This window comes from Daucus carota, chromosome 5 (assembly GCF_001625215.2).
Source record: "Daucus carota subsp. sativus chromosome 5, DH1 v3.0, whole genome shotgun sequence".
Lineage (NCBI taxonomy): Eukaryota > Viridiplantae > Streptophyta > Magnoliopsida > Apiales > Apiaceae > Daucus > Daucus carota.
Genome location: NC_030385.2, coordinates 42,616,906 through 42,639,568, shown reverse-complemented (window position 1 = coordinate 42,639,568; position 22,663 = coordinate 42,616,906). Strand labels below are relative to the sequence as shown.

Below are 22,663 nucleotides of genomic sequence, written 5' to 3'. Positions count from 1 at the left end.
TTTTTTGACACATTACCTAAATGTGAGTTTAGGACATCATAGATACTCTTTGTGCAAAATCTTATAAGAGCAAGTCCAATATGTATGCTAAATCAAGTCTTAAATACAAAAATAAGAAATATGGGATAAAATTGCAGTCGCTAAATCACTAGCACAAGCCTCCCCTTCCCTATTTTTAGAATATGTTAGCCAGTTCTAAACTATTTTTATCATTAAAATATTCATTTCCCTCTCTCCTCCACATCATTTCTCTTTTCACAACATCCTAATAATAGGGAATGGATACAGGAAGTACTATTGAAGCTCATGTGCTAAATGTTGTGCTAAATCACTAAGACATATTATTTATAATATTTTTAGGGAAACTCTTAGCATAATGTTGGACTTGCTCTAAACCACTCCTAGGAGACTGGGAGCTAAAATTTCCTCCAAAGACAATGATAATATATATTTATTTTATTGTATTACAATGATAATGTGGAGTATTTGATTCAATATATACAACTATAAATCATGCGAAAGTTTTCTTAACAGCATCGGTGGCTCCTTTAGCCATAGTGTTCACTTGATTCCCAGCTGATGACAAAGCTCCTCCGGCGTTGTCTATCCCAGTTTGAGCCGTCTTCATGGCCGAATCACCCGCCCCAGCAGCCCTTTCAGTTGCTGTAGGCTTCACAAATATTTTCTTTATTGAATCCATTTCTTTTGTTTTTGATATTTTCTTCCAACGTTCAGCCTGGTCATTATATAGACTCTTCTGTCCATTCAGCTGTTGCCACGTGTGAATATGTAATTTCAACAATTTAGAGCTTGTGGCTTAGAAAGTTGGGACCAGTTGCTGATGAAATTATCTTGGCCGACTTGATTTTGCCGTGTATGATCAATTTTTTCAGTTGTTTTATTTTTATGTTGCCAGATATTTTGTTTTATACTGCACGCCGCTATTGATTTATTTTAAACTTGCCCCATCCAAACTTTTCAATTAAGGGACCAGGTCCCTGGCATACGACTGCCAGGTTAATCAACAGCCCATTTCCTGGCCGTTGGATGCATATCCAGCGGCCAGGATCGTATTAAAAGTTTAATGTGTCCAGCACTTTTTTAGCGCTGGACAGAGATTCCCATGTCCAGCGCTTTCAGGAAATAGGCTGTTGGTTAAGCGCTCCACAGCAACCGGTTGCTGTGGACCGCTACCCTTTTATTAATTGTTAATTAATGTCTACTCATGCCTGGGCTAATATTTATCCTTTCATTCATCTATTAGATTAGATGAAACAAACTTGTAAGTTTAATTTCAGTTAAAATTTAAGATAAATAGGAATTTATCTTCCTAATTGCGACTCCAACGGAAATCTGGGGCTTCTCTCTCTGTTGTGATGACTTATCTCCTTCTGTTTTCTATGCCGGAGAAGTGAGAACAGGCGCAGATGTTTTTAACTAGAATTATTAGAGCATCTCCTTAGTTATAATGTGGCTGTTTGTTATGTGGAAGCTGAACAAGCTTCTTATTTTTTCGGTTTTTCTTGACCTGTTTACACCATTTACGTAAAAAGTAGAAATACTTTTAGGAAGTTAATAATGCTAGCTTTCCTCTCAGCTTCTAAATTAATAGTTAAAAAAATATGCACGTTACATCCGTTTAATAGAGAGACGTTCTGTATTTGTCCACGCTATATTTATTTATAGATAGATAAAATTTAGGGGAATTATCTTGTATATTGTTTTTTCAATCTTATTTTCAAAAATACTATCTTCTCCAATTTTATTTTCAAATCTTGAAAACATTTTCCAAAAATACGGTGGTTGCATATGCAACCATATATGCAACTACAAATCCTGATTTCGAGTTTCAGTTTTCAAATGTCATTTTCGACCTCATCTTTGGAGTTGATATATATATATATATATATATATATATATATATATATATATATATATATATATATATATATATATATCAACTCCAAAGATGAGGTCGAAAATGACATTTGAAAACTGAAACTCGAAATCAGGAATTCAGTTGCATATATAGTTGCATCTGGTTGTATTCAGTTGCATATGATTGCATTCAGTTGTTTCTATTGCAATCTAATGGCCCCGCCAGGGGCACACCATACATCCGTTGCAACATACAGTTTTCAGTTGCATTTAGTTGCATATGAGGTTGCATTTAGTTGATTATATTGCAATCTAATGGCCCCGCCAGGGGCACCCATACTTCAGTTATAACTTACAGTTTTCAGTTGCATTTAGTTGCATATGAGGTTGCATTTAGTTGCATATGAGGTTGCATTCAGTTGATTCTATTGCAATCTAATGGCCCCACCAGGGGCACCCATACTTCAGTTGGAACTTACAGTTTTCAGTTGCATTTAGTTGCATATGAGGTTGCATGCAACCTCATATGCAACGGAAAACTGTAAGTTGCAACTGATGTATGGGTGCCCCTGGCGGGGCCATTAGATTACAATAGAATCAACTGAATACAACCTCATATGCAACTGAATTCTTGATTTCAAGTTTCAGATTTCAAATGACATTTGAAATCTGAAACTTGAAATCAGGAATTCAGTTGCATATATGGTTGCATAGGCAACCACAGTATTTTTGAAAATATTTTAGAGAAGGTAGTATTTTTGAAAATAAGATTGGATAAGGTAGTATTTTTGGAAATAAGATTGAAAACGTGATTATGAATAAAAAAAGCCCTAAAATTTATTTTTTGATAATTTTTAAATTAAGGAAGAATATTTTAAATTAGATTGTATAATTTTTAATGATATAATTCATTTTTTAATTATGTAATAAATATAATTGTTGATCAAATTTTATTATTATTAATTTAATTAAATTATATTTATTTTGAAATAAAAGGAGCAATGAATGTCCTCGGAGAGGGCCGAGAGGCTTTAACATTCCCCAGATTCTTGTTGAGCCTAAGCCCTTAACCAGAAAAGCTCACAACTTGGCCAGTGTGGGAAATCCAATAAGAAACAACAGTTTTGACCGCCTGTAAATAAGAAAGAGAAGACCTGGAAAGGGTTGGAAGTCAAATAAGAAGAGTTTCAACTTGTAACAAGTGAGATCCGTTTGTATAAATATAAATTTTCACATTGTCCCAGCGATTCATTGAAATGTCTTTCCAGAGTGTTAATGGCCACACATTAATTATTATTATTATTTTGATTAAATGGGAATTCATAAAAAATACCATCTTTTCTAACTTTTTTTATGATTTTATTATCTTTTCAAAAAAATTGCAAAAATATTAATTTTTTAAAAAATATTTGTAAAAATACAGTCTGCAACCAGATGCGACGAGATGCAACTTTTGTTAATTAGCCCCGCATAGTTGCATAATTGCATGTGGTTGCAACGAGTTGCATACAGTATTTTTGCAAATATTTTCAAAAATATGGTATTTTTGCAAAATATTAAAAAAGATGTAGTATTTTTGCAAAGACAATTTTGGACTTTGATATTTATGAAAAAAACCCCAAGATTATATAACAAATAATTGAAAATTGCCATCTAACTAATAAATAATTAAAATCTGTTTTTCAGATTAATCAAAGAAAGAATCAATCAATAATATTGGAGACTCTTTCGACGTCGAACTCAACACAAAATTCAACTTCAATAACAGACTTTGAAAGTATAGCCCGAGATCCGAAATTTAATGTGAAATAAAACTGATTTTCTCTGTCAGAATTTATTTGGAGTCCAAATCTAGTTCTCTGGTCACAAATATGTTCAAAGTACTATCAGAATTTGATGATAACAGCAAAAGTAGTCCTCCTGAAACTAAGCAGCAAGCACTAGTAATCACCAACAGTCTAACAATAAGACCAGTCAATAGGGTTGGAAAAAAATAACATTTGAAAGATAAGGTTTCCCTTGCAGTCAGCCAATGACCTTATTCTACCAACTTTAAAACTAGTTAATGCAGTCAAAAATATTGTTGTAAAATTACTCAAATCCACCCGTTCCAAGAAACATGATTTTTATGATTTAGAGCCGGACAAGAAGATTAGTGTGACTAATATTCACAATTTCACCTCCTGTTATGTATATATACACACACTGCACCTATGTGTAGGGAGTAAACTTGGCTTTACCCCTCTCTGCCTTGTCTTGAATAGTTAAAGTTAGTCGCCAACTTTTCTTTTTATTAGTATGTCTTTTTTATTTGTTTCATTCTTCTGTATATTTCTTTTACTACATATTCTTTTTATTACATGTTATCCTACTTTTAATGCATGGCTAACTTTTCAGTTTGTTTTTGTAATGATCTTTGATGAACCACCTTCAACTTAGAATATGCTATCCACAACATATGATACTTCCCTAATGAGTCAAAAGAATTTGTTTGTTGACATCTTACAGAATATATGCTCCAAATTATTTAGGTCGTTTCGGTCTTGATTCATTTATGTGATGCGAAGATATTTGAGAAAAGTAGATTGCTTTATTTATTCTTCTCCGGATTTGATATATTATACTTGTGAAATACATGATGGAGGTAAAAATGGTTAACTTGTGTATTGAGTTGCATGACTTTTTTGTTTCTTGAAAGGTCTATATGGATTCTGCTGATAGGAGAGGCTGGGATGGACTTATTCCTGATGTTCTTGGATCAATCTTCAGCAAGCTATCCCTAGAAGATGTTTTGACTGTGGTTCCTAGTGTTTGCAAGTCATGGCACAAAGTTGTGATGGGGCCTTACTGCTGGCAGAGTATCGACATTGAACAATGGAGTGATCAGCAGTCTCACCTTGATCGAATTGAACGGATGCTTCGGATGCTGATCACCAGAAGTAATGGCTCTATGACCAAGCTCTCTGTCTCTCGTCTGCAATATGACCATCTATTCTCCTTCATTGCTGACAAGTAAGCTGAAATTCCAGATTAATCATGAGGCCTTGTTTTTAGATTTTTTTTCAAATTAGTGATAATATTTGTTGCTTGGACTTTAATTATGTTACTGAATAACACAGCTTATATTTGTGTTATTTTATGGCAAATTAGTTGTTTTTACAGGATTTAATCATGTATTTTTGTTTTGCTAGTTCTCGCTCATTGCAAATACTGAGACTGACTAGAAGCAAAATCAGTGATTCAATCGTCGAGCAGCTTGCTGATAGGCTTTCTGGCCTCACATTCCTGGATTTGAGTTATTGTGATAAAATTGGAGCAAGAGCATTGGAGGCCATCGGAAAGCAGTGTAAATTTCTTGGAGGACTGTGCTTGAACATGCATCCAATAGATGTTTTGGGAAAGCCTTCACAAAAGGACGAGGCTCGTGCCATTGCCACTACCATGACAAAGCTTAAGCACCTCGAGCTGACTTACATTCATCTTGATACCACAAATGTTGTAGAGATTATTAGCAACTGCCCAAACCTTGAGTTTATTGATCTCAGAGGGTGTTGGGATGTGGATCTCGATAACTCATGGCTAAAGGATGAGTTCTCAAAGTTGAAGGTGTTAGGGCCACATGTGGCGGATCATTTGGAAATACATTGTTGCTGGGAATGCGAGGATTCTTCATATTACTCAGATTCTGTTTATGATTATGAAAGTTGGGATGAATTCGATGATGATGATGGTACACTAGAGATCATATTATACGAAGGACAAGGCGAGAACTCTGACAATGCTTGGCCTCAATCTCCTTAAGTTTTTTATTATCTATTAAGAAGAACTAAGATAGCTTGTTGCTCGAACTTTGCAGATCATATTTGTTCATATGTTACCTTAAGCCTGCGCTTCGCATTCATAGCGTAATTGAAGTAGTTTTCTGTCATCTGCTATTCGTGTCACATTAATTAATGCTTGTACATTTTTTTGGTACCGTTAGAGAAGTATTGAATCAAGTTTAAATCCTGATCTCGCTTGGTCCAATAGCACAGCCATATTGTGTCGTCCTGGTACTTCCATATTGTGTAATCACACTTAAGTTCAACTAAAAACAAATTAAAATGTTAAAGAGATAAGTAAGCTAAAATTCCAGAAGAGAGAGCATCTCCAGAGTCCTAACATGTTCCCTAAATATATAATAAAATATTCATTTTTTAAGGGATTACTACATTTTATTGAATGGGAACTCCAACAACATTCCCTATTTCTATTCCCTGTTATTATTATAATATTATATTCAACTTGTAAGTAGGAGAGAGAAAGGAGGGAAAGAGGGGGAAAAGTAGAGAAGTGAATATTTTATTCTTGAAAATAGTATGAGGAATGGTTCCACAATCCTTAAAAATGAGGAATGAAGTGGGCATCCTAACTTTTTAAGGGATGGCTAGGACTCTGCTGGAGTTGTGTTTTATGTCATATTCCTTATATTAATAGTTTAGGACACCATGTAAGGAAGCTGCTGGAGATGCTCTTAGTAGTGTTAGTTTTAGAGTAATTAGTAGTGTTAGTTTTGACGCTGATATGGATTATGATACGCTAAGCACTTCAGGAACGAATTTAGTTTATATGAATTTAAATAATAAAATATGTATTCGGATTTTGTCTTAAAATTTTCAACCCAAGTAGTGTAATCTGATTTTAATTGAATAAAGTCTTAACTGAAAGCAATCAGGTAATTAACCCTCATTTGTCTTTTTTATACACACTTTTAAATATTCTAACTACATAGCAAAAATTATTATTTTTAATTTCTTTTCGTGAATTGTAATAATTATTGTTTATTTTTATTCACAAAAAAGGTGTTCTAAAATTGATTTTTGCTATGTAGTCAAAGTTTTTAGAAGTGTGGACTAAACATTCAAAAAACTTATAAAATAAAATAAAGGGTGTATCGACTGAAAATTTACATGAGAATCTCTAAAATTGTTCTTAAATAGTATAACACGAAATATTATCAAATCTAGCTAGGAAATAAAAACTTGATTAGAAGCGATAGATTTGTTCCTCAGTCAAGAGCATCTCCAATCATTGAAAACCCTCAGCTCTAAAAATTCAACTGCAACCATATCCAGTTGTTATCTATAATTTTAGCCAACCTCCAATGGATGGTTAAATTTGTCGAACCTTGTAAGAAATCTGTAGGAAGATTGCACATCATTTATTACATATTAAACTGATATATTCTATTTTAATAATCTAAAATATTACTAATAACATTCTATTTTTAAACTATAGCCAAACAATATTGATGTGCTCAAAATAAGGATTTTGAAAATAATCGCAAGTGCACGATCCCGTTTTAGTAATATAAGATTCGTTCCAAGGACTAAATTTATTTTCACGAAAACTTAATTTTTAACTTAATCGGATTAGACCAAAAGATTTTGAGATTGTTTTTTTTAATATCTAAATGATGAAAATTGATTTAAAATAATGACTAAAATCTTTAAAGAAACTCAAATTAACTAAGTTAACATAAAAAAACAATTAATAAAAGAAAAAAACACGAAAATCAGCACGCACGCGGAAGGAAGAAATCAAGGGCAGTACATATAAAACTATCAGATTACTATCACTTACAATCGGTGGTCGCAAATACTTAATTAATTAATTAATAAAAAAAAAATTGCAGCAGGCGTGGTCGAAACATAAGACACAGCAGTGACTAAAAAAAAAAAACAAACATAAGATTACCGAGCCGCCGCAGTCACTACACTAGCACACCGGAATCTATGGGAGTGCCCGGAATAGCTTAAATCTCACCGGAAAATTAATTTGACCGGAAAATCTAGCCATTCCAAATATAACAAATCAAAGCCCACTAACCTCTAAACCAAATTTGACACTAAATTCTATACTAAATAGCTCCTAAACTACCCATTTCTTGATCAAAACAAGATTCAAACCAAACCAAAACCACTCCAAATCATACCAAACTTCAAATCTAGCCTATATAAAATGTAACTAACCAAAACCCACTAACCTCAAGTCAAAATCATAAACTAAAATTTACACCAAAAAGCCCCAAAATCAAGAACAAAGAGAAACACCAAAGCATACCAATTTAACTCCAAATCACACAAAACTTCAAAACTAGCTTATCTACCAAGTCTCTAACAAAACCCCATCAAACTACAAGCTAAAATCAAAATCTAGAATACTAAACCATTGAACCCACTAATAATATTGAGAATTAAAAGGGGCTCAATTTAAATACTGAAAAATGCAAGCTTAAAACATATAATTAGGCTCCTTCCAATCTACAAACAAATTTGAACCTTTTGTAGTTAGAGGAAGATTTCATAGCCTTGAAGTAAAAGTAAAGAGCAAGATTTAAGAACAAAAATGAATACTTGTATTGATATAATAAAAGTGTTTACAAATTTAGAGTGCTACTACTAGATCTACTACATAAAAGAGAGGCTACTAAAAATATGAAATCCTAGGTTGGTTGAAACATGATGGGGAGGTGTGTATTTATAGGGGGAAATTAGGGTAGAGGGGGGGTGTAGGTGTCCCATCTAGATGCTTCCTTGAGAATATTCCCCTATGATCCTTTTCTTCCATCTTTTTCTCTTTTTTGCTTTATTCTTTTATTTCTTCAAGCATTTGCAATATTCCTGAAAAAAAGACAAATAAACAAATAAATACGTGAGAACAAGCAATAATTAGGGATTTAAAATATAAAAAATATGCACTTATCAAACTTCCCCATACCTAAATTTTGCTCGTCCTCGAGTAAAAATCAAAAGAAATGAAAATAAACTAAGAAAACTAGATGCGATTCCTAGGCTCCTTTTCGTAGGCGTGACGGGTGATTTTAGGTTCACCAACCCGTTAAACTCGTAGACGATCTCTACAAGAGGAGTTTTGTCTCCTAAGGGTTTACAGAAGATATACCCATAAAATCTTCGAGACATTCTAGCAAGCATCCTACTCGACTCGACTCTAATTTCGTTGGTGTTAACAAAAAGCATTTTTTTAAGGAAAATATGACTCAAAGACTCTTTTACTAATAATCAAGATACAGTGTCTCTAATCTACTTGAAATCGACTCAAAAATTTACTCGAAATCCAAGGAGTGTAATGAATTTAAGGCCTTTGATGGATCCTAATCGTCTAAGAATATTTTCTCTTTTTCAACCAATTTTGAACTGACCCAATCTCTATCGAAAAAAATATCTAGCCAAACTTCACAAACTCTTATTCTTCTTTTTTGTTTTCTTTTTTTTTTCTTCTTTTTTTTTTTCTTTTGCATTGACTTTATTTTGTCCGTTTTCTTAGGCTAACAATGTTACCCATGTAGCGAGCTTTAGGTCAGTGACTCCCAAACCAAATGGTTTTAGGGCACTAGGTTTTGAAATCCCCCGACGGACTTAATAACTCGAGTAACAAAGGCCACAAAACGAGACTAGCCAATCTACTTTTGCCCATTTATCTAAAGATTTAATCTATAAAGGACAATGGGTATTGAAGTAGTTATTCTTTTTTTTTTCTATCTCTCTCTTTTTTTCCTTCTTTTTTTTTTCTTTTTCTTCTTCTTCTTTTTTTTTTTTTTTTATTCGCAAATGTATGATTCGACATTGTTTCAACATGTGGGTTCTCTCTCAGGTATCGAATAATATCACTAGACAATCTCTCCATCAAAGGTCTTGTGCAAAGTGTGTGTCATCTTGGAATTTAGAGTACAAATCAGTCGATACAAGTTTCAAAAATACAACCTTACTCAACTACGTTCAAATTATCTAAAAGACATTACATATATATATACTTTTCGAAAACATGCTAAACACCAACTACTCCTAAAGTTCGAGTGAGGGAAAGACAACTTAGCTAAAAGTATCTCTATTTTTGGATTTTTCTAATTTTTTTCATTTTTTAGGGTTTTTTCATTTTTTAAGAATTACACTAAAGCCCTCCCCATACCTAAATCATGCATTGTCCTCAATGTATGCAAAAGAGAGAATTAAAATGAGAGAGTAAAGAGGAAAAATACCTGAATAGGAGATGAAGGGGATTTTTATTAACACTAACACGACCCACACACTCACACATTTCCTTCCCCATACCTGAACTTCACGAGGGGAGTTTCGAAGACCGAAGCGAATCAGCCAATTCCGGAAGGAAATATGGGAGGAAACTTCGAGAAAGAGTCAAAATGTGTGCGAAAATTTTTAGGCACAAAGACTTTCTCTAGCATGTGACCATTGTTCACCCTTATAGGACAAGTGTCACTAATGTTCTTCCTAAACCAACTTAATGCTTCTTTATTATCAAGCAAATTAGAGACGATGCAATTTTGGTTATAGGATAAATCACTAGGAACGATGTAAGAAATGATGTCATCCTTTCCTAAGGCGCTATGCGAATGATGGAACAACGAGTCAAATATCGGTGTTTCACCTACATGACTCTCTAAAGCGGGCCTAGGGTCAACACGAACAATCTCGGGTGGAGTTTCCCATTTTGAACAAATGTCGTTCAATTCTCCTAACAACTCCTCCGAGGTCAACTCTTTCAACGACTCGTGATATTCCCTATTATTCTCTTGGTTGACTTTGAAATCCTCGTTGAGAAGAGACTCAATCTCACTATCCTCAAAACTAGACCATGTGAAAAACTTGTTGACCACATTAACCCCAATAGGTTGCTCATAAAGCTCATTGGGTTCTTTTCCAACATTGAAAATGTTTAAGTCTATGGTCATGTTTCCAAAAGTGAGCTTCATTGAACCATTCCTACAATTGATTAAGGCATTGGATGTAGCAAGAAAAGGTCGTCCTAAAATGATAGGAATTTGGTTCTTAGGATTTGAGACGGGTTGAGTCTCGAGAACAACAAAGTCAACGGGAAAGATAAAATCACCGATTTTGATCAATACATCCTCAATAATCCCCTTAGGCATCTTAATAGAACGATCGGCAAGTTGAAGGGTCATATTGGTGGTCTTGAGATCCCCTAAACCTAGGGCTTGGTAGACCGAGAAAGGAAGAAGATTCACACTCGCTCCTAAATCAAGTAAAGCTTTATCCACAAAAGTATTGCCTATGACACAAGAAATTGTAGGACAACCGGGGTCCTTATATTTCACGGGAATTTGATTCGAGAGAATCGAGCTAACTTGAGAGGTCAAAAAGGCTTTCTTAGGAACATGGGTGGTTTTCTTATGGGTACACAAATCTTTTAGACACTTGGCATAAGAAGGAACTTGTTGAATGGCATCTAAAAGAGGAATGTTAATCTTGACTTGTTTGAAAATCTCTAGAATTTGTTCCATTTGGGCCGATTGTTTAGGGCAAATGAGTCTTTGTGGGTAAGGAACCCTTGGCTTATAAACTTCTTCGTTGGGCTTTTGAGAGATGGGCTCAGGACTAGGTTCACTCATAGACTCACGGATTCTAGAACATTCGGGCTTATCATGACTAGTGCTAGACAAAGAAGGATTTTGTTTAGGAATCGACTCCTCATTTTCATTAACGTTCTCACCAACTTTGTTATCCACTTGGTTTCCCGACCTTAGAGAGATGATCGCATTAACATTCTCGGGAGGTCTTTGATTGAGAGGAAATTTAGGATTGACCTCGGGTTGACTTGGGAATTTGTTCTTCTCTCGCTCACACAACGCGCTAGCTAATTGACTCAATTGGGCCTCTAACTTAGACACGGCTTGCACGTTAGAATGCAAGATTTGCCTATCTTGGGTTAGGGTTGTCATGAAAGTTTGTTGTGATTGAGTCAAATTAGTTTGCGATTTAACTAAGGCTTCCAAACTCTTTTCTAAGGAATTGAGGCGTTTATCCGAATCATTGAAACCGGGAGGATTCAAAGGAGTTTGAATTGGGTTATGACATGAATTTGGACCTTGATTTGGGTAAGAGTTTGGGTTGGGCCTTTGTTGAAAATTTTGTTGAGGAGTTGGAAAAGAATTTGGCCCTTGATTCATTTGAAAATTGGGTTGAGGAACTTGATAATTTTGACCTTGGGTCCATGAGAAATTTGGGTGATTTCTCCACCCAGGATTATAAGTGGGTGCAAACGCATCATTCCTAGAATTTTGAAACATCGCATTTACTTGTTCAAGTTCGTGCGAAGGTTGGGTGCCGGGATTTTGAAAATTGTAATTAGCGAGCATCGACATTTGTGGGGGAGATTTACTAGTTTCCAAAGCTTCAAGTCTCCTAGTTAGGGTGGCTAGTTTGGCATCGGTTGCCACATTATTTCCTATCGAATGCAAGCCCCTAGCGCTAGATGACTGAATTGACTTTTTGGGCTCTCTAGTTGACTCCCACATCATAGTCTTTTCCGCTAAATCCTCAAAAAATTCCCACCCTTGGTCCTCATCTTTCTCCATGAATTTGCCTTGGCACATAGACTCTAACAAAGCGGTTGTTTGACTATCTAAGGCCTCGTACACAATCTTACAAAGTCTCCATTTTTCTATTCCATGGTGGGGGCATTGTGATAGAAGATTTTTGAAACGATCAAAGAATTTCCAAAAAGACTCATTTTCCTTTTGTCGAAATTGATTTATTTCATTTGTAATTCGAGTAGTCTTATGGTTTGGAAAATACTTTTTAAGAAACACTACCACAAACCCCTCCCAAGTGGAAATAGAATTAACGGGAAGACTATACAACCATTTTTTCGCATTTTCTTTTAAAGCGAAGGTGATTAGTCTAAGCCGAATGGAGTCTTCACTCAATTGTTGGAGTTTTTGTAAACCACAAACCTCCTCAAATTCTTGGATAAAAAGGTAGGGATCCTCACCTTCACTCCCTAAAAACTTAGGCAACATACTAATGTGATGTGCCTTAATCTCGAAATTATTCCCATTAACGGGAGGAAGGGTAATGCACGATGGTTGAGCGGAACGGGATGGGTAACAACGGTCTTTAAGAGACAATGCCATGTTTACTATCGGTTCTAGAACTTCTAGGGTTTCGGAATCCGAAGAGGACGAGGGAATCTCGATTATAGGTCTTACTAATCTAGACGATTCGTTCCTAACCCAAGTAGTTCGCATAAACTAGATAGTAAACACGTAGCAAATAAGTGCGAAGAAATAAAACAAGCAAAAGAAAGGGTGTAAAAGTGAAAGAAAAATTTAATTCTAGGGTTCCCTAATAAAAATGAACTAGACCTTGCTCCTAACGTTAAGGACCACCAAAAACTCGATAAATCCAAAATTATTCGGACCGGTCTGGCCAGTTTGGAGCAGGCATTGCCAAGAGGCCAATCTCCGCGCTTAGACACCAAACCTTAATCGGCCAGGTAAGCTTTCGCTTGCCTTAGACACCGAAAAGTCGGAATAATTAAAGATTACCTCGTCTTTTAGGTACCTTCCTAGTTGAGCGCGAAATCCTAGGGGCTAACGTCTAATTCAATTTTATTAAAGGCTAGGTAAATGCAAAATGAAGTAATTAAGTCGTTGTGGGCCAAGGAAAGAGTGATGAAATCCCTTCCCTTATCTTATGAGTGGGTTTTGCCCTTAAGATTTATTTAAAATGATGCACCACACAACGAGATAATAGAAGCGGTAAACAAATATGGATGATTTAAACTACGTGTCCTAATCTAGAGAAAGAAAGAAATTAACGCACCTTAGGGTCCTCCAGCGATCACCACAATTTAAGGTACAGAAATTTAAAAACAAAAATTAAAATCTAGATAATGTGCTCCTAAGTGTTAAGATGCATGATGCAACAATTATGTAATTCTAGCAAATATTTTTGGATTTTAAAATTTTTAATTTGTTTGTGATTTTTTAATTTTCAATTTTTTTGTGGTTTTCTAAATAAAATAAATTGAAATAGGAGAGAGATACAAGTTACCCAAGAAAGCTTCCAATACTCCAAGAATATTCTCCACTTATTCCAAGCTAGCTCATACTCTTCCAAATTCCTAAAATTCAACAAAAAAAAAGAAATGAGAGAATAAAAAAAAAAAACTAATCCGAAAAATTAAAAATTAAGGCGCGAAAATTAATTTTAGTCCCCGGCAGCGGCGCCAAAAACTTGATGTGCTCAAAATAAGGATTTTGAAAATAATCGCAAGTGCACGATCCCGTTTTAGTAATATAAGATTCGTTCCAAGGACTAAATTTATTTTCACGAAAACTTAATTTTTAACTTAATCGGATTAGACCAAAAGATTTTGAGATTGTTTTTTTTAATATCTAAATGATGAAAATTGATTTAAAATAATGACTAAAATCTTTAAAGAAACTCAAATTAACTAAGTTAACATAAAAAAACAATTAATAAAAGAAAAAAACACGAAAATCAGCACGCACGCGGAAGGAAGAAATCAAGGGCAGTACATATAAAACTATCAGATTACTATCACTTACAATCGGTGGTCGCAAATACTTAATTAATTAATTAATAAAAAAAAAATTGCAGCAGGCGTGGTCGAAACATAAGACACAGCAGTGACTAAAAAAAAAAAACAAACATAAGATTACCGAGCCGCCGCAGTCACTACACTAGCACACCGGAATCTATGGGAGTGCCCGGAATAGCTTAAATCTCACCGGAAAATTAATTTGACCGGAAAATCTAGCCATTCCAAATATAACAAATCAAAGCCCACTAACCTCTAAACCAAATTTGACACTAAATTCTATACTAAATAGCTCCTAAACTACCCATTTCTTGATCAAAACAAGATTCAAACCAAACCAAAACCACTCCAAATCATACCAAACTTCAAATCTAGCCTATATAAAATGTAACTAACCAAAACCCACTAACCTCAAGTCAAAATCATAAACTAAAATTTACACCAAAAAGCCCCAAAATCAAGAACAAAGAGAAACACCAAAGCATACCAATTTAACTCCAAATCACACAAAACTTCAAAACTAGCTTATCTACCAAGTCTCTAACAAAACCCCATCAAACTACAAGCTAAAATCAAAATCTAGAATACTAAACCATTGAACCCACTAATAATATTGAGAATTAAAAGGGGCTCAATTTAAATACTGAAAAATGCAAGCTTAAAACATATAATTAGGCTCCTTCCAATCTACAAACAAATTTGAACCTTTTGTAGTTAGAGGAAGATTTCATAGCCTTGAAGTAAAAGTAAAGAGCAAGATTTAAGAACAAAAATGAATACTTGTATTGATATAATAAAAGTGTTTACAAATTTAGAGTGCTACTACTAGATCTACTACATAAAAGAGAGGCTACTAAAAATATGAAATCCTAGGTTGGTTGAAACATGATGGGGAGGTGTGTATTTATAGGGGGAAATTAGGGTAGAGGGGGGGTGTAGGTGTCCCATCTAGATGCTTCCTTGAGAATATTCCCCTATGATCCTTTTCTTCCATCTTTTTCTCTTTTTTGCTTTATTCTTTTATTTCTTCAAGCATTTGCAATATTCCTGAAAAAAAGACAAATAAACAAATAAATAAGTGAGAACAAGCAATAATTAGGGATTTAAAATATAAAAAATATGCACTTATCAAATATAACCCATACCACTGAAGCAAAATGTCTTACAGGTTTAACAAATTTTACATAATATTTTACAGGTCTAATTTAACCAACGATTATAACCAACACCATTGGAGATGCTCTAATATCGCTTCATGCGTTCACCAACATTGAAAGTCGATACTCGAAGGATGGAGTGGCATCGAATAGGAACCGAACTCGCACAAAGAAACTCAGTTAAGATGTCAGAAACCAGCAATAAACAGTTAACAAAAGTTTTATATACTTGTTTGATTTGATCAGATGTCGTTATATACTTCAATTTTGTGTTAAAGAAGAAAAGTACAAATATCGTAGATTCGCAGTCTCAGATCTAGCTATTGAAGAGAAATGTACGATTCTTCAAATTTAAGCATATTAAAACGCACGTTTATTTTCCTGTTCAAAATTCTTGCTATGCCGCTGTTTAAGTCGTTTTATTTCAAACAATTTTTTTGCTAGATTATATTAAACATTCAGTATAACTTATAAGTGTTTGAAAGGTTTTCTGGTAAGTGATTCCAGACCAAGGACTGCATTTGTCACGTGCAAAGATGCGCATGTCCTTGAAATTGCTCGATTATTGCAGGTACAATTATCATTTTTGTTTGATTATCATTTGTCATTTTTGTCCTTTTGAATAGTTTCTCGATTTTTTATAAATGGGTTGACAATAGCGCGTCAAATTTGGCGTTTTAGCTGCAACTCTACATATCAACTTAATATAATTAATAATACCGGTAATTACAAATTTTATCAGAAAATAATGAAAAATGAATAAAAATTCAAACCTTTTCTTCTGAAATTCATTCATAAATTTCACCAACTTGTTAATTGAGTTCCAATGTTCAACCTTTAGAGTCCATTTTCTAAAATTCAATATTATCGTTCCACTCGATATAAGTTTTGCACACCCAATTGCCAAATTTAATATTTTCGATATAGGTTTGGCACACCCAATTGCCAAATTTAATATTCTGAATTTCAAAACGTGGCCACCTATCAGAATTCAATATACCGGCGTAACTTAGGGTGTGTTAGAAACCAGCTTCTAGGTTTTAACAGCTACAAGCATAAATCAGAATATGATAAATTGAAAATTATGATTTTTTTGTGATTTATTTTTATTTTAAGAAAGTTATTTCATAAAAACGTAAATGATCATTTTAAAAAGTAATTTATCATCACATGAATAATTATTATACACGATAAAACATAAATATAAAAAAATTTGCCTAAATACATGAAATAAAAGTTAGTTTTATTTAAAAATATTTTTCCACTTATAAATAATAAATACTTTCCTTGAATTAAAATGATAGACATCCAATTAGCTATCGGATAAAAAGAAGTGCATATGAAGGGAGTTGTTCATCTGTGTACAACGTATCTTGATTAAGTTGGTAAAATACTTGATTGCAAACTAAATGTCTAAATCACTAAAAAAACAAATAAACTAAACAAATAGTTTCATTACCTACCAACTTGGGTCACAAATATCATCTCCAAACAATTCATATGGCTACCCTATATTGCCACCTAACTTTTTTCACATTTCGTACTAAAACAATCATCACTCCAACAACAAAACCAAGAAAAAGAGCAAGCAAATTATAAAATATGGTAGGTTTGATTTTCTTACATTACTTTGTATGTATCACATTCAATCATGGTTGGTGAAAGACCAAACCATTTCTTGACTTGTTCTCTCTTAGATTTTTTTGCATCATTTCTTTCCAATATTACCCTCCTCAACTACCCCCGCCACCACAAGCACTTGATTCAGTTAGTTATAAAAACCTCTGCCTCACCTCTCTCTTGTCTTCAGGTACCTAAACATAAACTCAGTTTATTACATCACATAAGACTTAAGGTACCAAAACAACCACCTTAATGGCTGCTCTCACAGGAACAAACTCTCTTGTTTCTTCCAAGTCTTTTCAGACACAACAGAACTCATTGGCCGCTTCTTCCAAGTCTTTTCTTGCATCCAAAGTTAAGTCTGTCAGATCCGTCCAGGTTATTTCAGCTGTGCATTCTCCTGACCCTTCCAAGAATCCCATTGTTTCCGACAAGGCGGCGAAGCAGTCCTCAACTGCGGCTGCTGCGGCCTCCTCCTCGTCGGTTACTGCAGCTCCTGCTGTGACAAAACAGGGTTCGAGTAAATGGAATATAGAGAGCTGGAAAACAAAGAAGGCGCTGCAGCTCCCTGAGTACCCTGACAAGGAGGAGCTGCAGGCTGTGCTGGAGACGCTGGATGCGTTTCCTCCCCTGGTTTTCGCAGGAGAGGCCAGGCATTTGGAGGAGAAGCTAGGGGAGGCTGCAATGGGGAATGCTTTTTTGTTGCAGGGTGGTGATTGTGCTGAGAGTTTTAAGGAGTTTAATGCGAATAATATTCGGGATACCTTTAGAATTCTTCTTCAGATGGGAGCTGTTCTCATGTTTGGTGGACAAATGCCTGTTATTAAGGTAAGGTTTCATTTCTATCAGATTTTTCTGACAAAAATAAAATAAAATAAATCTTATGGATGTTGGGAGTTTTAGATTTTTAACTTGTGGAGAGATTATATTGATTATATAGGTTGGTAGAATGGCGGGTCAGTTTGCGAAGCCAAGATCAGATGGTTTTGAGGAAAAGGATGGAGTGAAGCTGCCGAGTTACAGAGGGGACAATGTGAATGGGGATGCTTTTGATTTGAAGTCGAGGACTCCGGACCCTCAGAGATTGATCAGGGCTTATTGTCAATCTGCAGCTACTTTGAATCTTTTGAGGGCTTTCGCCACTGGAGGCTACGCTGCTATGCAGAGGGTTACACAATGGAATCTTGATTTCACTGAGGAGAGTGAACAGGGTGACAGGTACTTTTGATTTTCCAATTGTCACTCTTGATTATCTTTTATGTAAGCCAGTTGTTTTAATTTAGCAGAGATTGGCCGTTTACACTAATTTGTCTGGTTAAGTGTAGTCAAATGTTCTGTTTGATTTAGTAGTTTATTGTGGCCAGTAATTATAAAGAATATATATTTCTTAGTCGTTTCCTAATTGATTTTGATTAAGACCTCGTGCACTGAATTCTTTAAGTTGCATACTCCTTTTCTTCCAACTAGTTTTGAGTATATAATTGTATTGGAATAATAGGTACCGAGAACTTGCTAACCGAGTTGATGAGGCTCTTGGATTTATGTCTGCTGCTGGACTTACTGTTGACCATCCTATCATGACAACCACTGATTTCTGGACATCGCATGAGTGCCTGCTTTTGCCTTACGAGCAATCTCTTACCAGATTAGATTCTACATCTGGCCTGTATTATGATTGTTCTGCGCATTTTATATGGGTTGGGGAGAGGACTCGCCAGTTAGATGGTGCTCATGTTGAGTTCCTGAGAGGGGTTGCTAATCCTATTGGCATTAAGGTAACTGTTTTTGATTATCTTTCTTAACATTAACTTTCATATGTCCATGAATTGTAAATAAATAAGATGAGTATTTTTGGCTGACTAGAAATTTGTCTTAATTTTACAGGTCAGCGATAAGATGAATCCAACTGAACTTGTAAAGCTCGTTGAGATATTGAATCCTCAGAACAAAGCAGGCAGAATCACAGTCATCGCAAGGATGGGAGCAGAAAACATGAGGGTGAAACTTCCCCATCTAATTAGGGCAGTCCGCGGAGCTGGGCAGATTGTCACTTGGGTCAGTGATCCTATGCACGGAAACACCATCAAAGCTCCCTGTGGCCTGAAAACTCGACCCTTTGATGCTATCAGGGTAAGACGCTCATAATTTCACTCTACTGCATTTTTATCTAAGCTTGTCTATAAATTTTGTTGAAGGATATAATGAACTTAATAAGTAGCTCTCACATAACTGGTTGAAAAAAATAATAATATGCTCATGTTAAAAGGATATAAGATTTGCTAGTAAGCAACACAAAATGTACTTAATCCAAATTACAGAAAACATGCCTGCAAAAAGACTTGAATGTCGATCACAGAACATTGTAATAAGCATATTCTATTATCATATCCGATATCCCTATAAAGTAAAGTGAAATGAAGTCACTATAGATAGTTCCAGCCAAAGTGGAACATCCATCTCCATCATTTCTAGAGTTAACACATATCATAAGTAACCACCACAAGTCGTTGCTGATATTTCAGCAAGTCTGAGTCTGCTTGCAACTCATGCCAAAATGTCGATATAAGCACACATACATATCAATTGCACTTGTTATAATGTGAAATTGGCTTTTAATTAAATCCTGGCGTGTTAACTGGGACTTTTTTCTATGTACTCCATGCATCGCAAAAATATCTTATTTTGTATCAAATATTTTGCCTTGATATTCCAATGGTAGCTAGACCCGCTGATAAGATGGACCTGGAATGATAAGTTTGGCATGATTGTAGGTAAGAAAGCGAGACCTAGTGGATCCTGGGTCGCATTTTCTTACTGAAAAAGACAATTCTCTAATTGCCAGCGGCTAGTTATGTGTCTCTGTATATGAGCTGTTCTGTTCTGTACTATATTGAACCATTCCCATGTGATTTTTTTTTGCTTTTGTATCTAGCTTGAGCAAAAAATAAATATGTTTTTACATAAATTGGCAATGTCAGGGGGGGCTCCAGAAAATACTCATTTCAACCGTTCAAATTATGATCACGTTGTATGCCTAATTCAGCACGCGTTCTTGTTATTGTTTTGGAATTGTGATTCTCAACATATCTGTGCTTTTCTGTAACAGGCTGAAGTCAAGGCATTCTTCGACGTGCACGAGCAAGAAGGAAGCCATCCTGGTGGAATTCATCTGGAGATGACCGGCCAAAACGTGACCGAGTGCATTGGTGGATCAAGAACCGTGACTTTTGATGATCTAGGATCTCGCTACCACACACATTGTGATCCTAGATTGAACGCGTCTCAGTCTCTGGAGCTGGCATTCATCATTGCAGAGCGTCTGAGGAGGAGGAGAATCGGCAACAAGCAATCACTGCCTTCGCTAAATTAAAAATTTTCAAGTCATTGAGGGCCTTAAGACCCTGTTATATGTTATCATGTAATTAGTTTTGGAACCCTTTTTTTTCAAGTGTGTTGTGTATTCTTAATTTCTTATGTGCATACTGCACAAGACTCTCGACTCAAACTACACGGGACCGAATCGGACAAATAAAAGTAATAGTTTTATGTTCAACAATGTGGTGTAAGTTGGTGTATCTACTTCGACAAAGACATATTACAAGAACTGAAACTTTAAAACAAGGCAACTTGAACTAATTGTTTAGAGTAAGTTTGATTGAACTGAAAGATGAAAGTCACAGTTTATTGCAGCCGGTTTTGAATCTCTCAATTGTTAAACATTAAGATGTGATATATACTATATAGACATGTTGCACGAGGAACATTGGTCATTTTAATTTTTTTGAGTCAAAGTTGTCGATCAATATACAAAACCCATACATCCTCGTAGAATTACTAGCTCATCGGAGAGGAATCAAACTCAAAATGCAAAAAACAATCAAACGCTTAAAACAACTATCAGTGTAAACTATCCCATTCAGTTTTGATTATACTACTAACAATATTATCACTATACTAAGTAGAGTCTTGTACACGTTGTGACATGTACGAGACATTTGATTAAGTGTGGCATGTTAAGAATCAACCATTCGACCTACTACAAACGAACCGTGGAATGTGGACACTTATCTTTCTTGCCTGCTTTGAGCTTTCCTTCTCACGAGAGTTGCTTGAAGGGTATGATTAGAGGTAGGGATGAGGAAAAACCGAAAATTGAAACCGAACCGAAAACCACAAAAACCGTACGAAACCGCACCAAATAAAACCGCACCGATACTTTCGACAATTTTAAAACCGAATATAAACCGAACCGAACCGCAATAATATACATATTTATTTTATATATTTAAATTAAATATTTAAATCATATGTATTATAAATATGTAATTAGATATGTGATTTAAATTTTATACACCGCCTACTGGTGTTTGCCCACTCCTTAGTTAATTTATTTGGGCCAGTCCACCTATCTTCATCTCTCTCTGATTACCTTAATTTTATTTCATCTATTTGCTAGTGCTGTGCAGATGCCAGAGATCACCTTATTAGAATTTGGTCTGCACCACATATAAATATTTAGTCAGGAACTGAAGTGTTGGTGTGGAGTATTATGCAATATGCACTCTGAACATGCATTGATAATGCAAAAAAAGAGAATGTAGTCAGTAGTCGTAGAACTTACACTAGGATTAGTAAATTCTCAACCTTCACGGTTTGAAAACCGAACTGCATCATATAAAACCAAAACCGTTTATATTATAAACCGAACCGCATCAACAGTATTTGGTTTGGTTTCGATTTTGAATTTTAAAAACCGCACTTACGTGGTTTCGATTGCAGATTGAATACAAACCGCACCATACACATTCCTAATTAGGTGTGTTAAAGTAGGTCATCATAATTTTTTCATTTGTAGTCTATTCTCATGGTTTGGATCGTTACAAGTCGAAAGGTGTTTTACTAATTGGATATTTAAAATTTAATCTATTATTGTATATTAATGTAAATTAATTTAGTAGAGACTAAATTTAAATGAAATTATATTATGTCGATATATTTTATCAATGATCCAATTAATGTCGATTTTCAAATTTATTCTTAGACTCTCCTCCGATTAATTATGGGGCCGTTTGGGTGAGTTTAAAATAAGTGCTTCTTGCTTAAAATAAATAAGTGGAGTAGAAGTTAGAAGCAAGATAAGACTTATGAGTGATTAAAGTGTTTGGGAAATAAGTAGAAACCCTGAAACAAAAGCTAGTATTCCTAACTTTTTATAAGTGCTTCTTGACTTATTACACAAACGGTACGAATAAGTGCTCCTAACTTATAATCCAGAAGCTGGACTTATAAGTTCGAAACAAACACCCGCTATGATCTTTTTTATTGATACAGTGAAAAATATTTATTTGAAATTACTAATTAATTATTTCTTCTTTTTTTTTTTTCATGTATTTAATTATTGGTGAAAAATGAAAATCAATATTCATAAGCTGAAGCGTTCCATCATGTATATTCTTTGGTTTCAATGATGAACAATTTAATTTATTCACACTTATTAAGCTGAACAATTCTGTATGTGTAACAAAATGCTATAAAAAGTAGCGTTTTATTTTATTAATCCCAACAAAATGCTAGACGATATAACGTTAATAAATGATATTTAGTATTATTTTTTCGGTTCG

General features: G+C 34.7%; 2 protein-coding genes across 2 annotated transcripts; both read left to right on the top strand.

Moving 5' to 3' along the window:
* The first annotated feature begins 4,455 nt into the window (after window positions 1–4,455).
* Window positions 4,456–5,876, top strand: LOC108221803 (F-box protein FBW2). The gene is made up of 2 exons (XM_017395659.2): window positions 4,456–4,890; window positions 5,070–5,876. The coding sequence occupies exons 1-2, from the start codon at window positions 4,583–4,585 to the stop codon at window positions 5,677–5,679; spliced, it is 918 nt and encodes a 305-aa protein (XP_017251148.1). The 5' UTR covers window positions 4,456–4,582; the 3' UTR covers window positions 5,680–5,876.
* An 11,301-nt stretch (window positions 5,877–17,177) lies between these two features.
* Window positions 17,178–20,490, top strand: LOC108223353 (phospho-2-dehydro-3-deoxyheptonate aldolase 1, chloroplastic). Its single transcript, XM_017397556.2, has 5 exons — window positions 17,178–17,870; window positions 17,983–18,260; window positions 18,541–18,817; window positions 18,927–19,172; window positions 20,149–20,490. Exons 1-5 carry the CDS (start codon window positions 17,295–17,297, stop codon window positions 20,410–20,412), a joined length of 1,641 nt encoding a protein of 546 aa, XP_017253045.1. The 5' UTR covers window positions 17,178–17,294; the 3' UTR covers window positions 20,413–20,490.
* Window positions 20,491–22,663: the final 2,173 nt, after the last annotated feature.